This window comes from Haliotis rufescens, unplaced genomic scaffold (assembly GCF_023055435.1).
Source record: "Haliotis rufescens isolate VD_foot unplaced genomic scaffold, xgHalRufe1.0.p SCAF_43, whole genome shotgun sequence".
Classification (NCBI taxonomy): Eukaryota; Metazoa; Mollusca; class Gastropoda; order Lepetellida; family Haliotidae; genus Haliotis; species Haliotis rufescens.
In genome coordinates, this window is record NW_025964146.1 from 3,357,541 (window position 1) to 3,379,659 (window position 22,119).

The 22,119-nt window shown below is 41.8% G+C and overlaps 1 protein-coding gene across 2 annotated transcripts in view; it reads right to left on the bottom strand.

The window, feature by feature from the left end:
- The window catches only part of LOC124151149 (integrin alpha-PS1-like), a 93,102-nt gene that overhangs the window by 50,644 nt on the left and 20,339 nt on the right, over nucleotides 1–22,119 (bottom strand). For both annotated transcript variants that reach the window (XM_046523496.2, XM_046523495.2), the window contains exon 2: nucleotides 2,728–2,858. In XM_046523496.2, coding sequence (XP_046379452.2) covers nucleotides 2,728–2,858 — 131 coding nt within the window. The remainder of the gene's footprint in view (nucleotides 1–2,727; nucleotides 2,859–22,119) is intronic.

Genomic DNA, 22,119 nt, shown 5'->3' on the forward strand with positions numbered 1-22,119 from the left:
TTTCGCATGCTGTTTTGAGACATTTAAGTTTGCCATATAATTCATGCGTTTCTGTACGCAAGTTACTTGAAAATAATTTGTTTTTGAATATTTTTTGGGGGTATTTTACGCAAATACGCAGCTTATGAATAGCTCTGTTCAGTTATATCGCGGTGTGGGAGGCAAGCTGCATGTTCAGGGAGCAGGTGTCAGCCACCAGCTCAGGAACCACGAGTGAGTGAGTGAGTGAGATAGGGTTAACGCCATTTTGAACAGTTTTCCGTCACACTATGTGTGCACACTGCATGTCAGCTTATTGTGGGAGGAAAGTCCAAGTTGATGCAGGTATTACATGATTACCACTCAGCTGAAATCCAACAGCACAAGTATTTTCTACAAACATACAATGTTATCTGCTCCAGATATAATGTCAACTGCTCCAGATACAGTGTTAAATGATCCAGATACAATGTCAACTGCTCTCGATACAATGTCAACTGCTCCAGATACAGTGTTAACTGCTCAGATACAATGTTAACTGCTCCAGATACAGTGTTAACTGCTCCAGATACAGTGTTAACTGCTCCAGATACAATGTTAACTGCTCCAGATACAATGTCAACTGCTCCAGATACAATGTCAACTGCTCCAGATACAGTGTTAACTGCTCCAGATACAGTGTCAACTGCTCAGATACAATGTTAACTGCTCAGATACAATGTTAACTGCTTCAGATACAATGTCAACTGCTCCAGATACAATGTTATCTGCTCCAGATACAATGTCAACTGCTCCAGATACAATGTCAACTGCTCAGATACAATGTTAACTGCTCCAGATACAATGTTAACTGCTTCAGATACAATGTTAACTGCTCCAGATACAGTGTTAACTGCTCCAGATACAATGTTATCTGCTCCAGATACAGTGTTAACTGCTCCAGATACAATGTTAACTGCTCCAGATACAATGTCAACTGCTCCAGATACAATGTCAACTGCTCCAGATACAATGTCAACTGCTCCAGATACAATGTCAACTGCTCCAGATACAATGTTAACTGCTTCAGATACAATGTCAACTGCTCCAGATACAATGTCAACTGCTCAGATACAATGTCAACTGCTCCAGATACAATGTCAACTGCTCTCGATACAATGTCAACTGCTCCAGATACAATGTTAACTGCTCCAGATACAATGTCAACTGCTCCAGATACAATGTTAACTGCTCAGATACAATGTCAACTGCTCCAGATACAGTGTCAACTGCTCCAGATACAATGTTATCTGCTCCAGATACAATGTTAACTGCTCAGATACAATGTTATCTGCTCCAGATACAGTGTTAACTGCTCCAGATACAATGTTATCTGCTCCAGATACAGTGTTAACTGCTCCAGATACAATGTTAACTGCTTCAGATACAATGTCAACTGCTCCAGATACAATGTCAACTGCTCCAGATACAATGTCAACTGCTCAGATACAATGTCAACTGCTCCAGATACAATGTCAACTGCTCTCGATACAATGTCAACTGCTCCAGATACAATGTTAACTGCTCAGATATAATGTCAACTGCTCCAGATACAGTGTCAACTGCTCCAGATACAATGTTATCTGCTCCAGATACAATGTCAACTGCTCAGATACAATGTTAACTGCTCCAGATACAATGTCAACTGCTCCAGATACAATGTCAACTGCTCCAGATACAATGTCAACTGCTCCAGATACAATGTTAACTGCTCAGATACAATGTCAACTGCTCAGATACAATGTCAACTGCTCAGATACAATGTCAACTGCTCAGATACAATGTCAACTGCTCCAGATACAAGCTAACTGCTCAGATACAATGTCAACTGCTCCAGATACAATGTCAACTGCTCTCGATACAATGTCAACTGCTCCAGATACAATGTTAACTGCTCAGATACAATGTCAACTGCTCCAGATACAGTGTCAACTGCTCCAGATACAATGTTATCTGCTCCAGATACAATGTCAACTGCTCAGATACAATGTTAACTGCTCCAGATACAATGTCAACTGCTCCAGATACAATGTCAACTGCTCCAGATACAGTGTCAACTGCTCCAGATACAATGTTATCTGCTCCAGATACAATGTTAACTGCTCAGATACAGTGTTAACTGCTCCAGATACAATGTTAACTGCTCCAGATACAATGTCAACTGCTCCAGATACAATGTCAACTGCTCCAGATACAATGTCAACTGCTCCAGATACAATGTCAACTGCTCCAGATACAATGTTAACTGCTTCAGATACAATGTCAACTGCTCCAGATACAATGTCAACTGCTCAGATACAATGTCAACTGCTCCAGATACAATGTCAACTGCTCCAGATACAGTGTCAACTGCTCCAGATACAATGTTATCTGCTCCAGATACAATGTTAACTGCTCAGATACAGTGTTAACTGCTCCAGATACAATGTTAACTGCTCCAGATACAATGTCAACTGCTCCAGATACAGTGTTAACTGCTCCAGATACAATGTTAACTGCTCCAGATACAATGTCAACTGCTCCAGATACAATGTTAACTGCTCCAGATACAATGTCAACTGCTCCAGATACATTGTTAACTGCTCAGATACAATGTCAACTGCTCCAGATACAATGTCAACTGCTCCAGATACAATGTTAACTGCTCAGATACAATGTTAACTGCTCAGATACAATGTGTTTTAAAGGAAACAAAAATGACAAACTGACCGAATGGTGCGTCCTTGAGCTGTTCACAGTCATCCTCCAGTGTGCTCCCTGCAGGACACCTGTAGATGGCGCCACTTCTCTTCAATTGACTCAGTACGTCAGAATCAGCCTTGGGTGCTCCTATCAACAATCTGTAAGACAAGATCACATCGATAAGTATAACACCAGCTTAATTCTTTGAGGCGAAACGATGCATTGGTGCATCTTGAGTTTTCATCTACCAAACCGATACACATGCTACTCGTTTACTGACCCCCAACCTAGTGTTTTTGTCAGTCAAATATTGCAAAATGTGTTGTAATTAGCTTCTCCAGTTCACTACTGAAAATAGCCACTACAAACATGTGTCTACAGCTAGGTTTTCCTTTTTAACCTGCACTGAAATATCTATTGTAAAGAAGTTTCCACATGATTTGACGTAAATACACATATTGCGATATGTATCATATCATGATCTATGTTTAGTGATACGTATCGTATTGGGATCTTGCGGTATTGTTGGACTAAGCAAAGACTCCAGAGCTCCAGATAAGCTTTTGGTGTTGTGGGTATTTTACCCATGCATTTTAAAATCATTGGGTATCAGTAATACTATCTGGGTATTCAAATTTCTGTTACCCACTAGTTTTTACACATGTGGGTATTTAAGTTAAATATTTAAAAACACTATTCATCTAGTCCCTGCAAACTGGTGTCGTGTGGGTTCGAGAGCTTTACAGAACTAAAAAATACCACCATACTTCCACAATAAAGTGTGATGGCAAATGATCATGATGTAACTGTCATCTTGGAGTTTGGCAAGGTTGACGGAATGCCCGTTTATAATTCCAAAATAAGTTGCTGATTTGCTAATCGAATATGCAGGGTTACTTCACAATATTTTGATGATACGCACAAGTTTTATTTTTGTAGCGTATCTGTAGTGTTCGTGGCGTATTTGATACGCTTGGATTTTATTTTACTGCATATTTCTGCATTTCTGATGCGTATTTTACGCAGATACGCAGCTTATCTGGAGCTCTGAGACTCGTTAGTCCAGCCAAAATCTAAGTCCATAATTCCAGCCTAGTTCGGCAAGGGTGGAAACCATACTTCTACAATCAGTTAACTGCCTTGCCTTGGGGAGATGCATGTTCATATTGCCCTGGTGGTTAATGAGGACTTCCTTCATGTTGGAGGGACAGTCCATGTCAATATACCATGGCCATGACAGCCACATTGTTTTTACGTAAGTCTCCCCCGAAATGTGTAATGATTCCTTCACTGCTACTTGTTTCCTTGACCATAGCTGCTGCTCTGGTCAATCACATATAAATTCAGGTTTTCAGAGCAGGTCATTTTTTAGTACATTGACTGATTGTCATCCTAAATACAGTCTGTGGGAAAAGCCTTTGTGTCCATTAGCCCGGACTTGGCAGTTACAATCATGTCTTGTACATTGTATTGTTATCATAAGGATTACTGGCAGCTGATCTTACTAGACCAAACAGAATTTTACTAGGACTCACAGGCTTCGGACAAGTGGCTAAATTTCCAGCCTGAAAAAGTCCCAAGCTCCATGATTGTGTCCTGATGTCATAGTCTCAAGTCTTTCACTGAATCAGATGTGTTTTGAATAGGAGCTGCAGACGTAATGAGGTGATAATAAGTTTTCACATCCTCAATTTTCTTGTACAAAGAATTTAGCGAATAAATTGTCAAGTTAAACACAGATTTAATGAGGCCTAATCGGATAACATAACGACACATTAGACTAATAGACTAAAAATTCTGCTTGAATTAATATAACTATGATTAACTGTTTATTGAAAAAATAACCCATTTCACTGTTGCCATAGAGACCCAATCAAGGAATTAACAATACTTCCAATATTTTATCTGACCAAATAATTGTAATCAGTATCCAAGGCCTTGTTGTCCAGGCTGGGACAGATTAATCATCGCAATTATATCTCATAAATCTTTATCGTATTCCTCGTGGCCAGTTTATTGATAGAAGGCGGTGTCTGAATACAGGTCACACTAACCCAACAATCTGTCCGTAACATGCAAATATTGACTTAGTTTTCCCGTGATTGATGAACAATATGCCATAGAGTTTTTTGGCTCTTGCTAAATTCTACTAATTAACATGTTTCTAAGAGCACACGATTTTAACATACATGATCTACATCATGTAGCCAACAGGCTCAAACCCACTGAATACAGGTTCATTAGATTGACTGCAGTATTTTTCATTTTCATATTGATCAAACCATTATTATGACAAGGGGGAGATAACTCTATCTTCCTTTAGGATTAACTCACTTGCACATAAAAGTGCCTGGTAAATTTATGTTTGTTTGTTGTTTAACACCAGACTCAGCAATATTCCTGCTGTATGCCAATGGTCTGTAAATAATCGAGTCTGGACCAGGCAATCCAGTGATTTGGATGGTCAGGTTGCTGACTTGGTTGATGCATGTCATCGTATCCGAATTGCGTGGATCGATGCTCATGAAGTCAATCACTGGATTGTCTGGTCCAGACTCAATTATCTTCAGACTGGCGTCATATAGCTGGAATATTGCTGAGTGCGATGTTAAACAACGAGCAAACAAACAAAAAGCATGGTTCGGAGCCAAATGAAAGATTCAGGCATCTGAAAAGCCACGGACACAAAAGCCACCGACACAAAAACCACGGACACAAAAGCCACCCATATGAAAACCAGCAGCATCTGTACCTTCATCAACACAGGCCTCAAAATTGCTTCATATTTCAATTCATGTCAAACATAAACAAATATTTACTCAAACACCATAACAACTCAAATGCCATAACACTTAAGTTCACACATAACTCACAGGTAATCACAACAAAGGACAGCAAATGCCAAGTGTTATCTAACAGCTAATTGTTTGTCAGAGTCTGTAATTACACGCTGAACAGAACAATGGAACCGGTTAGGCCTGGTCAACTGATAAGGACACACAATTACCATGGCAACCATTACATCAAAGGGCGTCAGCGAGAGGTCAGACGCATTGTTTAGGTTCACAGTGACTGGGTAAAGCCAAATAATGCCACGACCAGGACAGAACTCAGTGTATGTGAAGAGCTGCTCACTCCTTCAACAACGTCAATGTGTTAACAGCGTGTAACCGTGTAACCGTGTTAACAGCGTGTAACCGTGTTAACAGCGTGTAACCGTGTTAACAGCGTGTAACAGTGTTAACCGTGTTAACAGCGTGTAACTGTGTTAACAGCGTGTAACCGTGTTAACAGCGTGTAACAGTGTTAACCATGTTAACAGTGTGTAACAGCGTGAATTGGACCAAGCAGATAAACACATTTAACATCACTGAACAGGCTGAAAGGTCCAACTAATTCCACTAAGAAGTATTTAAACACAGAAGAGTTCATTACGTCCCCCAAACCACCATGTTGTCGATCACTTCACCAGTAGAGGCTGTACGAGGAGAGGAGAGGAGACGGGTTCCTCGTTACACGGGTTCCTCGTTACACGTACAAGTGACTGACTACCCAACAGAGGGTTACTTGTAGGCTTGACTGCCTGTTAATGTACCATGGATTCTGCATGTAGCACAAAGTTGTTAACTTACTTGGGCTAATTAAAGACACTATTTATACTTTCACTTATATGTCAGGATAAGATATATGGATGAACAACTTCTTTATTACAATTAGGAGTGACGTTTCAGTGTAGGTTCTAACACTGTTATCAAGCAAGTGATATGTACTAATATTAGGCTATTACAAATTAATTAAAACGTTTACAAACTGATTTGGGCTAGCAAGTTAGTGGGCTAGTGCTTTTAAATAATTTATATTATTTAACAAGGGGGAAGTAAAGACACTCATCATACTTTCATTTACCAGCGATAGAAGCTAATATTTTTAGTCCACTAGTCCTTTTAATGATAACATCTAACAAAACCATTAGATAGGAATTTTACTTAGAAGTTGACAGATGACAATGTAGAGAGTGAGTGAGTGAGTGAGTGAGTGAGTGAGTTGGGTTTAACGCCGCTTTTTTCCAGTTATATCGCGGCGTGTCAGCTTAATGTGGGAGGAAAGCCCCAAGTGATGCAGGTTTCAGATGTCTACCACTTTGGTGAAACCCACGAGCACGGGTATGGTGCTGACAAAAATAGAAACATAATCGGGGCGAGCCGGGATTCGAACCCACAATCATAGGTTTCTGGCGTGCCTAAGGGACGCAACTCTGCACAGCAAATCGTGGCGCCTTAGACGACTGGGCCACCCGTGCCCCCTACAGAGTAGAGATAATGTATGGGTAACAACTTCTTTATTTACTGTAAGGTGACATTTCCGTATAGATCCTTATACTGTTGTGCCTCTACAGTAAATAAAGAAGTTGTTATCCAAACATTGTCTCTACTTTATAACAAAACCCTTAATAATGGCAAACTTCTACTTGTCCCTATAATACCTTCACTATTGGGCAGTTTGATAAAACTTAGGACTAGTGCCAGTTTCTAAAGCTAATTACATGTACTAATATTAGGCTATTACAAATTAATTAAAATGTTTACAAACTGACATGGGCCATCGACATGATCGAGCTAGTGCATGTCAGTTTATTAATTAGTGCTTTTAATTTATTTACAATATTACCTGGTGATGTTTATCATGTTTATAGAGCACCTAAGTTAAACATAAATGATCTACACCATGATGTTTACAATTAGGCCTCAAACAATTGAATACATGTTAATTGGTCTGACAGTCTTTTAAAAACATTTTTATTTTGAATAAACCATCATGACAAGGGGAGATAACTCTATTTAGCTCTAGGAATTTTGCACATAAAAATGCCTGGCAAATTAATGTGTACAAGCTGACACTGGTTAGGGAGCTTAGTAATGTCAATTTGCATCCCTGCAAACCATGTCTGTGGCATGACAGCCTACACTTTAACCACTAGGCCTCACTGCCACCACAACTCTGAAAACAATGGGCTTTACTTCAGATACATACAGGGGCAGATCCAGAATTTTTAAAAGGGTGAGTGAGTTTGGTTTAACACCGCTTTTAACAGTATTCCAGTTATATCGCAGGGAGTCAGCTTAATGTGGGAGGAAAGCCTGAAGTGATGCAGGTCTCAGACGTTTACCTCTTCAATGAAACCCCCAAGCAAGGGTATTGTGTTAACAAACTTAGAAACATAATCAGGGCGAACCGGGATTCGTACCCACAATCATAGGTTTCTGGCATGCCCAAGGGACGCAACTCTGCACAGCGAATCGCAGCGCCTTAGATGACTTGGCCAACCGTGTCCCCCTTTTTATAAGGGAAGGGTCCAAAATATGAAAACACTATCAGATAATTTTACTGCCTACAACCAGGGTATGAAACTCCCAAAAATTTCAGCCAGACCACAGGACTGGCTAGCTGAAATACTTGCCAGCCCTGACCAAAACCTGCCTGCCCACTATAATCATATGTTTCTCAGGATAAGCTTACGGGGTTTCTTTTTGGTTACATTTTATCATTCATCTTTACATGTGAATTAATGATTATCATCGGGAAATATTTAGAATATTGTCACATATGAAATATAACCCGTCGGGCAGGGGGATTTGAAAATCTGGCAGCCCGAGTTGAAATCAACTCGTCTCGGACGGTCGGGCAGGCAGGTATTTCGAACACTGCTACAACATACGACATTTGGATTTCAAAAGGTGGAAGGGGTTCAGGACCCCCCTCTAGATCCGCCTCTGGATCCACAACAACCAGAAATGGAAGGCTATGTTTTATCAGAGGTCATTACTGAGACAACAGTTAGTACACAACACAAATTCTGACAGACAATTTTTCTAAATCCAGAAACATGTCCGGACACTCCTGCAGTGACATCTGGCTTTTATATAGAGCCCTTGAGGCGGTCCCACATCCAACAAAGGCCACTGACAACTACAACAGCACTACACTGCTCTGATAAACAACACACACAGACCCAACACTCCTCATAGAAAACAAAATGTACGTCTACACATATGCACTTCCATCCTGCTGTCTTCAAAGTCTGAAGATTTTAAGTTGAAGAAAAAACCCAGCCCTTCCCACATAACACTCCTCATAGGTAGCCTGACGCACACTGACATACATACTTCTGTCATTCTCTCTTTAAAGTCTGAAGTGTTCAGTAAAAGTAAAAAAGAAACAGCCATTCCCAAACTAACACTCCTCCTCGAACCAACCAACTTCACATCTCCATATGAGAACTTCTATCCAGCTGTCTTCAAAGTTTGAAGATTTTATAAGCATACCCGCCAAACCCTCCACACTCCCCCAGCAAAGGAGAATTCAGAAGGATTGATTCCCAATCAAAAGGGCACACATATTTTCTACCCCAGGTCTATCTGGAGTTTGCTTCATGGCAGGTCAAGACAGTGACTTCCAGTTTCTAAATTTCAGGAAATGTTTTGAAATAAGGCGACATTAATTCTTTGAGTTACCATGGTTACAGGTCCACCTGTTAGAAAATCTGTAACAGGAAATACTTATGTCTGGTAACCTTTTCTCTCCTTGTACAGTCACAATGACATTTGGACAAATCTCTTGTCTCCCGTTAGTGTTCGATTTCACAGAGCAAACCACGTCAAATAACAGCATTTCTTCCCCTAAACACCATATGGCTGTTTTGGGGACGATGAGTTGAACATTGTACCTCACTTGAAGTCTTCTCCTGGACTGAAATCCCCGACAAGATACAAATTCAATGTTTAACAAGAGTTTGCCACTAACTTGGCTATACCCCCCGCCCCTGTTGCAGAATTTATGACAAAATTAAATCTAAACAAACCCTAACCTTTTTTAACCGAGGTGGAACTTGTCATGGAAATTGTAAAAAAAAGAAGAGTTTGGAACCTAAGTCCATCTTGTTGCCATGGAAACGTAAAAAATAAAATTTCTAAAATTTCTTAATAGCAAAAGGCACCAGTTCAGCATGTACCCGACAAACCTGCAAAGTTTGTGGAAAAATATTGAACGGTTTATGAGTTATGCTCCGGAAACACAACGTGACGGACGGACAGATGGAGCCCGTTTCTATATCCCCCGCCCAACAAAAAACTGACAAGACAAGAAAAAGAAAGCCCTAAAAAATGTTTTTCATTGAAAGGATGTCTTCGTGTCCATCAAAACTGGTGGTGGCTTTTGTTTCTAGATAATACAAGTTACCTCCCTTACCCATTTTCTGTTTCTTTATCTCTACGTTTGATTGGTCAGTAAGGTGTCAAAGAAAATCAAGTGCAGGTAATTTGTGCTTGCGAGAGCCATAGGGATGGGTCCAGGGGCTCGTGTAGGTTTACTGAAACCGGAGCCCTAGAGATATAGAGGATGCATTACTTACACTCGGGTTACGTAATGTGCCACTCAGGAGAGGGTGGTGATGAACACCCCTTATCTGATCTCTGCCTCTGTAAGATTATTATTTCCAGCCCTATCACCAAAAGCATCTCTGAGGGTGATACTATCCCACCCTTAAAATTCCCACTGAACCCAGTCCCAGTTTGTTCAGACCTCATCATGTTCATAGCTAGCCTTGATCCAAGGCTGTACTGAAAGAAAATCCATGGATGTGGAGTTACCCTAAGTACCCCAGTCTCTTAGAGGGACAACTTGTTCTTATTATTTACATAACCTAGAAATTATGGTTTAAACTAATAAGTATTGCCTTGGAGACTTGTGCAAGTCTAGCTCAAGTCTGCACTTTTGAAAAGTAGGAACACTGTGCAGGTTCCACCACATAGGCATTGATCCAGAGAAGGGTCCAGGTCAGGACCTTCCCCCCTCAGTTTCCACCACATAGGCATTGATCCAGAGAAGGGTCCAGGAGGTCAGGACCTTCCCCCCTCAGTTTCCACCACATAGGCATTGATCCAGAGAAGGGTCCAGGAGGTCAGGACCTTCCCCCCTCAGTTTCCACCACATAGGCATTGATCCGGAGAAGGGTCCAGGAGGTCAGGACCTTCCCCCCTCAGGTTCCACCAGATAGGCATTGATCCAGAGAAGGGTCCAGGAGGTCAGGACCTTCCCCCCTCAGTTTCCACCACATAGGCATTGAACCAGAGAAGGGTCCAGGAGGTCAGGACCTTCCCCCCTCAGGTTCCACCAGATAGGCATTGATCCAGAGAAGGGTCCAGGAGGTCAGGACCTTCCCCACTCAGGTTCCACAACATAGGCATTGATCCAGAGAAGGGTCCAGGTCAGGACCTTCCCCCCTCAGGTTCCACCACATAGGCATTGATCCAGAGAAGGGTCCAGGAGGTCAGGACCTTCCCCACTCAGGTTCCACAACATAGGCATTGATCCAGAGAAGGGTCCAGGTCAGGACCTTCCCCCTTCAGGTTCCACCACATAGGTGTGGATCTGGACAAGGGTCCAGGTCAGGACCATCACACACACCCCTCCCCCCTTTTTTAAACCAAATGTAGTAAGTTGAGCAGTAAAATTGAGTGAGAGGATTTTGATATTTTGGACCCCTCCCTTTTAGAAATGCTGGATCGGCCCTTGCACCAGGGTGCTATTATGGTGTTATTTACCATATATTCAGACATTGTGTGTCATTATTAGCATTACTGTATAAAAACTTTTACTGTCATAATGCATGTGTTTTGTCTCTGTCCCCTGACCTACTGGTGTATATGTACAATAACATTTACCATATTCAACGTAATAAGCGCCCAGGGCACTCTCAAAATTAAAAATAGGGGGCTCCTATTACATGTATTAGAACATTATTTTGGTGGAAAAAAAAACAGAGTTGAAAGATAGTAAATTTCGTGGTTAATGCTGACAGCCTGAAATGTTTATATACGACAGATATAATTTTCCAGAATTTAATTGCCAATAATTAAGGGTGTATATAACACACGAGTGTGTATTATACACGAATAAATAAGTCTTGTGTACATTGATCAATCAGAAGGGGTGCAATGGGGATTGTTCACTATAGTCATGCTAGTGGGCGCTTATAAGAGCGGGGCGCTTATTACGTCGAATACGGTATTAATTCTATTTATCATATAATATTTGGTACAAAAGTTTGAACAAAAACCATCCAAGCTGTCTAATGTCACATGTTGGACAGCAGCCACAAAGTCACCTCGTTGTTGACCATAAAATGTCATTTATTGTTCATCTGAGGAGCTCCACCATGAAGGGCCACGGGTGACCCACTTCCACCTCGGCATCTACGCCAGGGTCAGCCCTGGGTTGTCCGCCATGAATACCATATTAATCAGGATAAACATATTTCATACCAGCTACAGTTTCAGTTTCATGTTGTTTAACAAAGTGTATTCAATTGTTTCAGGCCTTATTGTCAACATCATGGTGTAGATCATGTGTGTTTAACTTCTATAACCATCACAAGGTAATATTATGAATTAATTAAAAGCACTAATTAATAAACTGACACGCACTAGCTCCATCGCGTCGATGGCCCATGTCAGTTTGTAAACATTTTAATTAATTTGTAATAGCCCATTATTAGTACATGTAATTAGCTTTAGAAACTTGCACTAGTCCTATAGTCTTTATAAAACTGCCCAATAGCAGGGTTAGAAACTAACAGTTTTTGTCCACTAGTCCTTATAATGATAACATATAGCAAAACCCTTAAAATGGGCCAATTTCTACTAGTCCTTAGGATATTTTTACTATTGGGCAGTTTGTTAAGGACAACAGGACTAGTGCCAATTTCTAACGCTGCCAATAGTGGTTGGTTGCTTTGTTGTTTAACGCCGCACTCAGCAGTATTCCAGCTATATGACAGTGGTCTTTAAGTAATCAAGTCTGGACCAGACAATCCTGTGATTGACATCATCAGCATCGATTCACGCAATTGGGATATGAGGGATCAAGTCAGCCCGCATGGCCACCTGATTCTGTTCGTACATCTACAGCAACAACCAGAACGCTGTACGCTATACCATATAACCCAAGCATCAGCACTTAACGCAAGTCTTGAGTTGGTTGTGAAGCCAAGTGGTTAAAGCGTTCCCTCGTCAGGCCAATAACCCCGGTTCAATTATCATCAAAGGTACTATGTATTAAGACCATTCTTGTGTTCCCAACATGACAGTGCTTGAATATTGCTAAAAGAGGCGTAAAACCATTCTCACTCACTCATAACTTCAAACTATGACAAGAACACTATATAAGACCTACAGGACAACACAAGTAGAAGCAGTGATACAGTTAATTTGAAACACAACAGCTTCTAAATAATTTATTTTTCCAGGGCAAACATGGTAAAACAATGTGACAGTGTTAGACCCCCTGGCTCAGTGATAACGTGAGAGGTAACAGTCAGAGTGAGAGGTAACAGTCAGACGTGTATATGAATGTCAGTGGTAGGCGACCTTTGACCTGACACATTCCTGGCTCATCCCATTCAGCTTAGTCAACAAACTGGCGGCACAATTAAGTCAAAACAAAGGATGCTGACAACTGACTATGGTGCTATATATATCCATGGAGCTTCGTGTGCCACAAACAGGAAGTGAAGAGGGAATGAACATGACGTCCTCATTACAAATTTCTCGCTATGCAATACTTTCCTCCATAAATGATCAGCAAAAAAATACTCACAAAAAATTACATCCTGGGGTTGGGGCTTAATTGAGAGGATATTTTGCCCCACTATGTGGCAGTAGACTAACATGAAAGCTTTTAATACAAAATATGTATCTTTCATCTTAAATTATTTTTGCCTGATGCTGAAAGAGCCGACTGGACTAGCTTTTTTATAATCTAGATAGGTATTGTTTTAAAAAATGCAAATATTTCAGTTATCGTGCAGGATGAAGTTTGAAGTTTTGTTCAAATTATTTTTGCCTGATGCTGAAAGAACCGACTAGACCAGCTTTTTTATAATCTAGATCGGTATTATTTTTAAAAAAAGCAAATATTTCAGTCATCGTGCAGGATGAAGTTTGCAGTTTTGTTCACCATTTATTAGCCATCTCTAGACATGCTGGAACCGTGAATGTTTCTACAGTAGAGAAAGAGTGTTGTTTATGCTGCAGTCAGCTATATTTCCGCCATACATCTTGCAGTTACGCTTATTGTTTTTATACCAGTCAATAGTTCGTGTAAACGTTCTACAGTAGTAAGTGAATGTTCAGCATCACACTCTGCATTATTCCAGCTATATACTGGTGGCCTGTGATGGAGTCTGAGCCAGGCAAACCAGGGGCTGATGGCATGAGCAACAATCCAGGTCATACATTGTTACAATACGTTTGACTATGTTCCTACAACAAGCATGATGAACTGAGGGTGGCGGGTAGCCTTGTGGTTCAAGTGTTAGCTTGTCATGCCAAAGGCTCTGGTTTGAATCCCAACATGGGCACAAAGTGTGAAGCCCATTTCTGGTGTCTCCCACTGAAATATTACTAAAAGTGGCATCAAATGATGTACAGTGGACTTATCAAGGAAAATACAGTTTTCTACTGCAGCCATTATTACTAAAACATGGACTGAAAGAGAAATTCTATACTGCTGACAAATTGTTAAAAAAAGGGGTCCTTATCAAAATCTTCCTGTTTAAAATTACATACTTAGGGTGAGTGAGTTGTGTTTAAGGCCACAGGAAAGCCTGAAGTGATGCAGGTCTCAGACGTTTACCACTTCGGTCAAACCCACAAGCACGGCTATGGTGCTGACAAACCGACAAACATAATCAGGGCGAACCGGGATTCGAACCCATCGAATCATAGGTTTCTGGCGTGCCCAAGGGACACAACTCTGCACAGCGAATCGTGCGCCTTAGATGACTTGGCCACCCTAGCCCCCACATACTTAAGTGGCCTCAATTACATTATTATAAACAATACAATACATAACTGAACAAATTATCAACAACGGGTAGTCATCATCTCTACTATTGTGGTTTAAATATTTCTGAGAACCTTCCTCCAGCTGCAGTAAATCTCAATACCGTATTCAACGTAATAAGCGCCCAGGGCGCTCTCAAAATTGAAAATTGAATATTATTTTGGTAAATGGTGAACGTAAATTTCGCGGTTTATGCTGACACCCTGAAATGTTTATATACGACAGAGATATTTTTCAAGATTTTAATTGCCCATAATTAAGGGTGCATATAACACACGTGTGCGTATTATTCACGAATAAATAAGTCTTGTGTACATTGGTCAATCGGAAGGTGTGCTAATTTGGATTGTTCACTAGCCAATATTAGCAAATATCGTTGTGGGCGCTTATTAGAGCGGGGCACTTATTACGTTGAATACGGTCATCCTTTTCCTTTCACATAACAAATTTCAGATTCGCTATCCTCATAAAAATTTATTTAAGAATACATAACATCCTGAGGCCAATTCTATTTACCGTATATTCTATTACACGGAAAACATTTCAAACAGAAAATATACAACACCTGCAGTTAAAATTCAGAGACTTTCTTGCATATCTAATCACAAAATACTTTATTGGTAAAAAGGGTTTGTCACAACAGTCATATCAGTCTGACAAGTCCACCTTCCAGTCAGTTTGAAGTGGGTGTATATTGACACAACAGCGCCACCTGCAAACACATACTTGCTCCTGCCAGTGCACCTGTACTAAACAAATACGAACACACTTCAACCTCTTAGTTAAGAAGCATGAATTTGTTTGTTGTTTAACACCTCACTCAGCAATATTCAAGCTATATGACGGTGGTTTGTAAATAATCAAGTCTAGCTTAAACAATCCAATGATTGACATCATGAGGATCGATCTACACACCTGGGAAACAATGATATACATCAAGCAAATCAGCAAGCCTGACTACCCGATCCTGTTAGCGCCTTAAGACAAGCATGTGTTGCTGAAGAACATTTAACTTGGACCTTCACCGGGGTTGAACAGAGCTCCAGATAACTTTTTTAGCAATTGAGTTTTTACTCGAAGGTTTCTAATTGGGTTATTACATTTTTCATTGGGTAACCAATATTTTTTCACTCATCTATTCCATCCCTGTATTCATCACTCTATTGGGTTTTTCCCAAAATGAGCTAACATTTTGAGATTTCCACAAAAAAAATAATACAATAATGTATTTAAGGGTTCTAACTAAAGGCTTGACTCGGAAAGTATATTAGCTCGTGATTGTGTTTCGGAAGTTAGCTCTGTTGTACGCATGCTGAAAAAGCATCATTGGGAATTTACGCATGCTGTTTTTATACATTTGAGTTTTTCATTAATGCATGCGTTTCTGTACCCAAGTTTATAGAGAGTAATTGGGTTTGAATTTTGGGGGGGGTATTTTACGCAAATACGCTGCTTAAATCTGTAGCTCTGGGTTGAAGCAGGGAAAGTTACCAAAAAGCCATATGAATATAATAAGTTGTTTGGAAGATATCTCCAGCATAAAGTATATTTCCATTAAACAGTGAGATATCAAGGAACTAGTTCTCCATGATGGACTTCACTGTAAGTGATCTATACCTCCTCAAAGCGTGTTCTCTCTGTGTCAGCTGCAAGAGGTGAGGTGAAATGGGGTTTAACGTTGCGTCCAAGATTATTGCACGCTTATAGCGACGAGCACCTACTACTAGACCATGGAGGCAGTCTCAGCCACAAGACATAAACAGGGCAGCATAGAAGCCTTGTCAGATTGCAACAGCTGCAGATCACCTATGAATTATACCTTAATTGTTGAAATATCATAGCACACTTCACCATAAATACTGAACTAAATGAATACCTGGCTTCCAGTAGCCTTGCTCCAAGTCTCTACTCAATGATAAGTCCATGGATGTACAGTAATTCTCATTAATCTCATAATCCGTAAGTCTAGAAAAGCAGACTGTAAGGGTGCCAGTCACTTATAGCTACAACTTGTTATTTTAATAATCTCAGAATTGTGAATGAAACTAATATCCATTGCCTTAGAGACTTGTGCAAGTCTAGGTTTCCAATCCTGGCAAAACACAAAATGACCTACATGCAGAGATCTATGCAAGCATTTGACAAATACCATGAGCTCCAAGTTCTTGAAACTCAAACATGTGTCAAAATAAGTTAAAGGACACAAATTCTTTCATATTACTATAGTTTATTGGTCATGGAATGACAGAGTAACTATAGTAACATGCAGGGGTCCGGAAAATTTAAAATCCCAATCGGACATTTGCATTTAGCATGTTTAGGCCACACCCCCTTCAAATAGCGTATTTTAGTACGACTTATCACACACATTACAAGTTGTTACGTATTCACAATATGATGAATTATTTCAATCTAAATTGTTTAATTAACCGGACAATTAATAACAAATAATATCATTTTAGATATACATGGAAAACATACTTTTGCTTCTGTTATAATAACGATCTGTTAACGTAGTGAACGGTCTAATTAATATTTATGAGTTATATCTGCTCAAGTGTATGCGTTGTAACATTTGGATCAAGACTATTATCCAATATTTGGTTATCACATGACCTGACGGGAAAAAGTTTTTTAAAACTAAAGATTATTAAAAACAAGACAGATAATATAATCACAAATACTAAAGTATCGTTGATAGCAATAGTTATTTGAATACTTTTTTCATCTGTACTTAATTATTGACCCTAAAAAAATTTGATATCGGTCGTCACAGAAAGCAAAATGGCGGTCAATCACGATTCAATATACGACTAGCTACTGAAAACAATAAAATCTGCAAATCCTCTTTGTATGTCAACCAAGTGAAACTCGTTAGCCACGACTTACAAAATGATCGTCCAGACTTTGAGGGTTTGGCAGATCCACTGACTAATCTGCATCGGTCGACTGGCAGTCGTCACGCTTTCGCTTCTTGTCTCGAGTTATTACAGTGATTGACCGCTTGGACTATCATGTAGGTACGATGTATTTACAGCAATCAAAACAAACAAAGCTTGTCAGTGTAGATAATCTTCATTGTGTTACAACTGCAGACAGAAACTGCTCAGTCCTAACTGTTGATCATGCCCGGTCAAAATCTAAGAATGTCCAGACAATCCTTTTTAAAATGTCCGGACAGAAAAATTTAAATGTCTGGTAAGCAATATTTTAAACCGGAATTTGAGATTCCCAATCGGACATGTCCGGCGCATATGATGGTTTCTGGACGCCTGGTAACATGATAGAATCGGGTGTTCTTTAACTTCCTTTGGATAGAATACTTCTGGATGGATCTTAAACTTTTAAACTGACATATTTTGGTATAATTGATTTAAAAAATAATTTATTGTTCCAGAATCTGCTGGAAACAAACAATTTTACGAAACAACAAATTGTTCAGTGGATGTCCTAACTACACCACAACTAAAAAGTTCATTACTGTGACATACTTAAATCATTTGCAAACAGACAAAACCTCTCTTAATCATAGGACTTTTTTGCTTTGCATTTCTAAAACCTTGCAGCATGAATCAATGAATCAACATCTTAAAGGCATTGTCAAGATTCAGTAACGATAGCCCCAAATGCCTTGCACATGCCTTTGTATCCAGAATCTATGTGTGTTTTGCACTCAGAGTGCATGTATTTTGTAGTTTGTAGATACTGCCTGATTCTTGATGGAATGTTAGGCTATAAATATCTTATGTTATCTGTACTATGAAGGACCTGCCCCATACTTCATGAGGCTAATGGGGCCCCCAGCATTTGACATGTTTGAGGATGAAATTAATTAACATGATTAAGACTCTTAAAAACAATCATCTTCCTCCAGCACATTCCATTAGTTTGAGAATTCATGTAGCTACATAGCTGCAGTGTCCAATCTACGCTTCCTGTCAACGCTTCTATCACCACATGCCGATTATCCAAGACTTATTCCTGGAATGTCTTTGACGGGTGATAACACAGTGGCCTTGTACCGCCTGGTTGCTGTGTATGCTGCCATAACGGATCTGGTTGTAATAATGTGAGGAAATATCATGACACTGGAGCCGGGGCCATTACTTATATGAGGGTAAACATGGAGTACACACGGGTGTCTGTCTGCAGCATGTGCTTTCCACAGACCTCTGGCTGGAGATGGGGAGCAGGTGTAGCAGGTTGGGGAAGGGCTGGCCGATAGGACATCTATTATTCATGATATACAACATCTGGACCTGGGAGCCTGGGGTGGGCCAATGCTCTGTCTGAACTGTGGGATGGGTGCTGTCTGCCTAGTGCTGTCTGTCTGGTGCTGTCTGCCTAGTGCTGTCTGTCTGAACTGTGGGATGGGTGCTGTCTGCCTAGTGCTGTCTGTCTGGTGCTGTCTGTCTAGTGCTGTCTGTCTGAACTGTGGGATGGGTGCTGTCTGCCTAGTGCTGTCTGTCTGGACTGTGGGATGAGTGCTGTCTGTCTGGACTGTGGGATGAGTGCTGTCTGTCTGGACTGTGGGATGAGTGCTGTCTGTCTGGACTGTGGGATGGGTGCTGTCTGTCTAGTGCTGTGTGTCTGGACTGTGGGATGAGTGCTGTGTGTCTGGACTGTGGGATGGGTGCTGTCTGTCTAGTGCTCCCTGTCTGGACTGTGGGATGAGTGCTGTCTGTCTGGACTGTGGGATGGATGCTGTCTGTCTAGTGCTGTCTGTCTGGACTGTAGGATGAGTGCTGTCTGTCTGGACTGTGGGATGAGTGCTGTGTGTCTGGACTGTGGGATGAGTGCTGTCTGTCTGGACTGTGGGATGGATGCTGTCTGTCTAGTGCTGTCTGTCTGGACTGTAGGATGAGTGCTGTCTGTCTGGACTGTGGGATGAGTGCTGTCTGTCTGGACTGTGGGATGAGTGCTGTCTGTCTGGACTGTGGGATGAGTGCTGTGTGTCTGGACTGTGGGATGAGTGCTGTCTGTCTGGACTGTGGGATGGATGCTGTCTGTCTAGTGCTGTCAGTCTGGACTGTAGGATGAGTGCTGTCTGTCTGGACTGTGGGATGAGTGCTGTGTGTCTGGACTGTGGGATGAGTGCTGTGTGTCTGGACTGTGGGATGGATGCTGTCTGTCTAGTGCTTTCTGTCTAGACTGTGGGATGAGTGCTGTCTGTCTGGACTGTGGGATGAGTGCTGTCTGTCTTGTGCTGTCTGGATTGTAGGATGAGTGCTGTCTGTCTGGACTGTGGGATGAGTGCTGTGTGTCTGGACTGTGGGATCAATGCTGTATGTCTAGCGCTGTCTGTCTGAGCTGTGGGATGAGTGCTGTGTGTCTTTTGCTGTCTGTCTGGACTGTGGGGTGAGTGCTGGATGTCTTGTGCTGTCTGGACTGTGGGATGAGTGCTGTGTGTCTGGACTGTGGGATGAGTGCTGTCTGTCTAGTGCTGTCTGTCTGGACTGTGGGATGAGTGCTGTCTGTCTGGACTGTGGGATGAGTGCTGTCTGTCTGGACTGTGGGATGGATGCTGTCTGTCTAGTGCTGTCTGTCTGGACTTTGGGATGAGTGCTGTCTGTCTAGTGCTGTCTGTCTGGACTGTGGGATGAGTGCTGTCTGTCTAGTGCTGTCTGTCTAGACTGTGGGATGAGTGCTGTCAGTCTAGTGCTGTCTGTCTGGACTGTGGGATGGGTGCTGTCTGTCTGGATTGTGGGATGGGTGCTGTCTGCCTGGACTGTGGGATGAGTGCTGTGTGTCTGGACTGTGGGATGGGTGCTGTCTGTCTGGATTGTAGGATGAGTGCTGTCTGTCTGGACTGTGGGATGAGTGCTGTCTGTCTGGACTGTAGGATGGGTGCTGTCTGTCTAGTGCTGTCTGTCTGGACTGTGGGATGAGTGCTGTCTGTCTGGACTGTAGGATGGGTGCTGTCTGTCTGGATTGTAGGATGAGTGCTGTCTGTCTCAACTATGGGATGGGTGCTGTCTCTCTAGACTGTGGGATGGGTGTTGTCTGCTTTGTGCTGTCTGTCTGGACTGAGGGATGGGTGCTGTCTGTCTGGACTGTGGGATGGGTGCTGTCTGTCTGGACTGAGGGATGGGTGCTGTCTGTCTGGACTGAGGGATGGGTGCTGTCTCTCTAGACTGTGGGATGGGTGTTGTCTGCTTTGTGCTGTCTGTCTGGACTGTGGGATGGGTGCTGTCTGTCTAGTGCTGTCTGTCTGGACTGTGGGATGAGTGCTGTCTGTCTGGACTGTGGGATGGGTGCTGTCTGTCTAGTGCTGTCTGTCTGGACTGTGGGATGAGTGCTGTCTGTCTGGATTGTAGGATGAGTGCTGTCTGTCTGAACTATGGGATGGGTGCTGTCTCTCTAGACTGTGGGATGGGGACTGTGGGATGGGTGTCGTCTGCTTTGTGCTGTCTGTCTGGACTGAGGGATGGGTGCTGTCTGTCTGGACTGTGGGATGGGTGCTGTCTGTCTGGACTGAGGGATGGGTGCTGTCTGTCTAGTGCTGTCTGTCTGGACTGAGGGATGGTCGCTGTCTGCCTAGGGCTGTCTGTCTGGACTGAGGGATGGTCGCTGTCTGTCTAGTGCTGTCTGTCTGGACTGAGGGATGGGTGCTGTCTGTCTAGTGCTGTCTGTCTGGACTGAGGGATGGGTGCTGTCTGTCTAGTGCTGTCTGTCTGGACTGAGGGATGGGTGCTGTCTGTCTAGTGCTGTCTGTTGGGACTGTAGGATGTCTTGTCTGTGGTTAGGCGCTCCGTACTGTGTGTGTTGGTTCTGTGGTTTTGTCATTTGGTGGTCTGTCACTGTTTTGATGCTCTGTGTTCCTTCGTTCTGATGCTGTGTTCTGTGTGTAGAGAAGATTGAGTGCTCCAAGATATACAATTGTTTAAAGGAAGAGCAGAGCAATGGGAATTGATAGTGCATCATCAAGTCCTTGTCTCTGAATAACCTGTTAAATAATTATTTTCCTTAAAAAATTCCTGCCCCGTATCAAATGATTCCTTATTTGAGACTGAAATCAGAAACAGTACAAAATGTAGGTGAGAAAATCTCTTTACGACATCAAAGTTTGCGGCCCAAGTTAATAACATCATGTGAATCCCTAGGTAAGTTTACTCTTATCGCTAACATACTGCTGTACATAAGTGACCATGAACCCCGAAATCTGTCCAATCAGACCCAAGGCTGTCCAAACAGACTTCTATATTTCCACGACAAAAGAGTCAACAGGATTAGAGAGTTCCAGACCTCCCTGACCTGGACCAACGCTTAGTCTCTGAAAATATATAACTTTGATAGAAACAAATAATGCCATTTAAATTTGAAAGGAGCCCCAGTGAGATGGGAGATTCAGAACCTGAGGAAAATGTAGACTTGCTTCTTCACTTAGAGCTTTTCCGAAAGGGGCGGAAAGGAAAATAATATGGTTCATGGACTGTGAGAGAGGCTATTCCTGACCCTGCCGAGCAAGTCACTGGAGGTGGAGGGTTGATGTATGAGCCCTGCACCCCGGGGAGACAA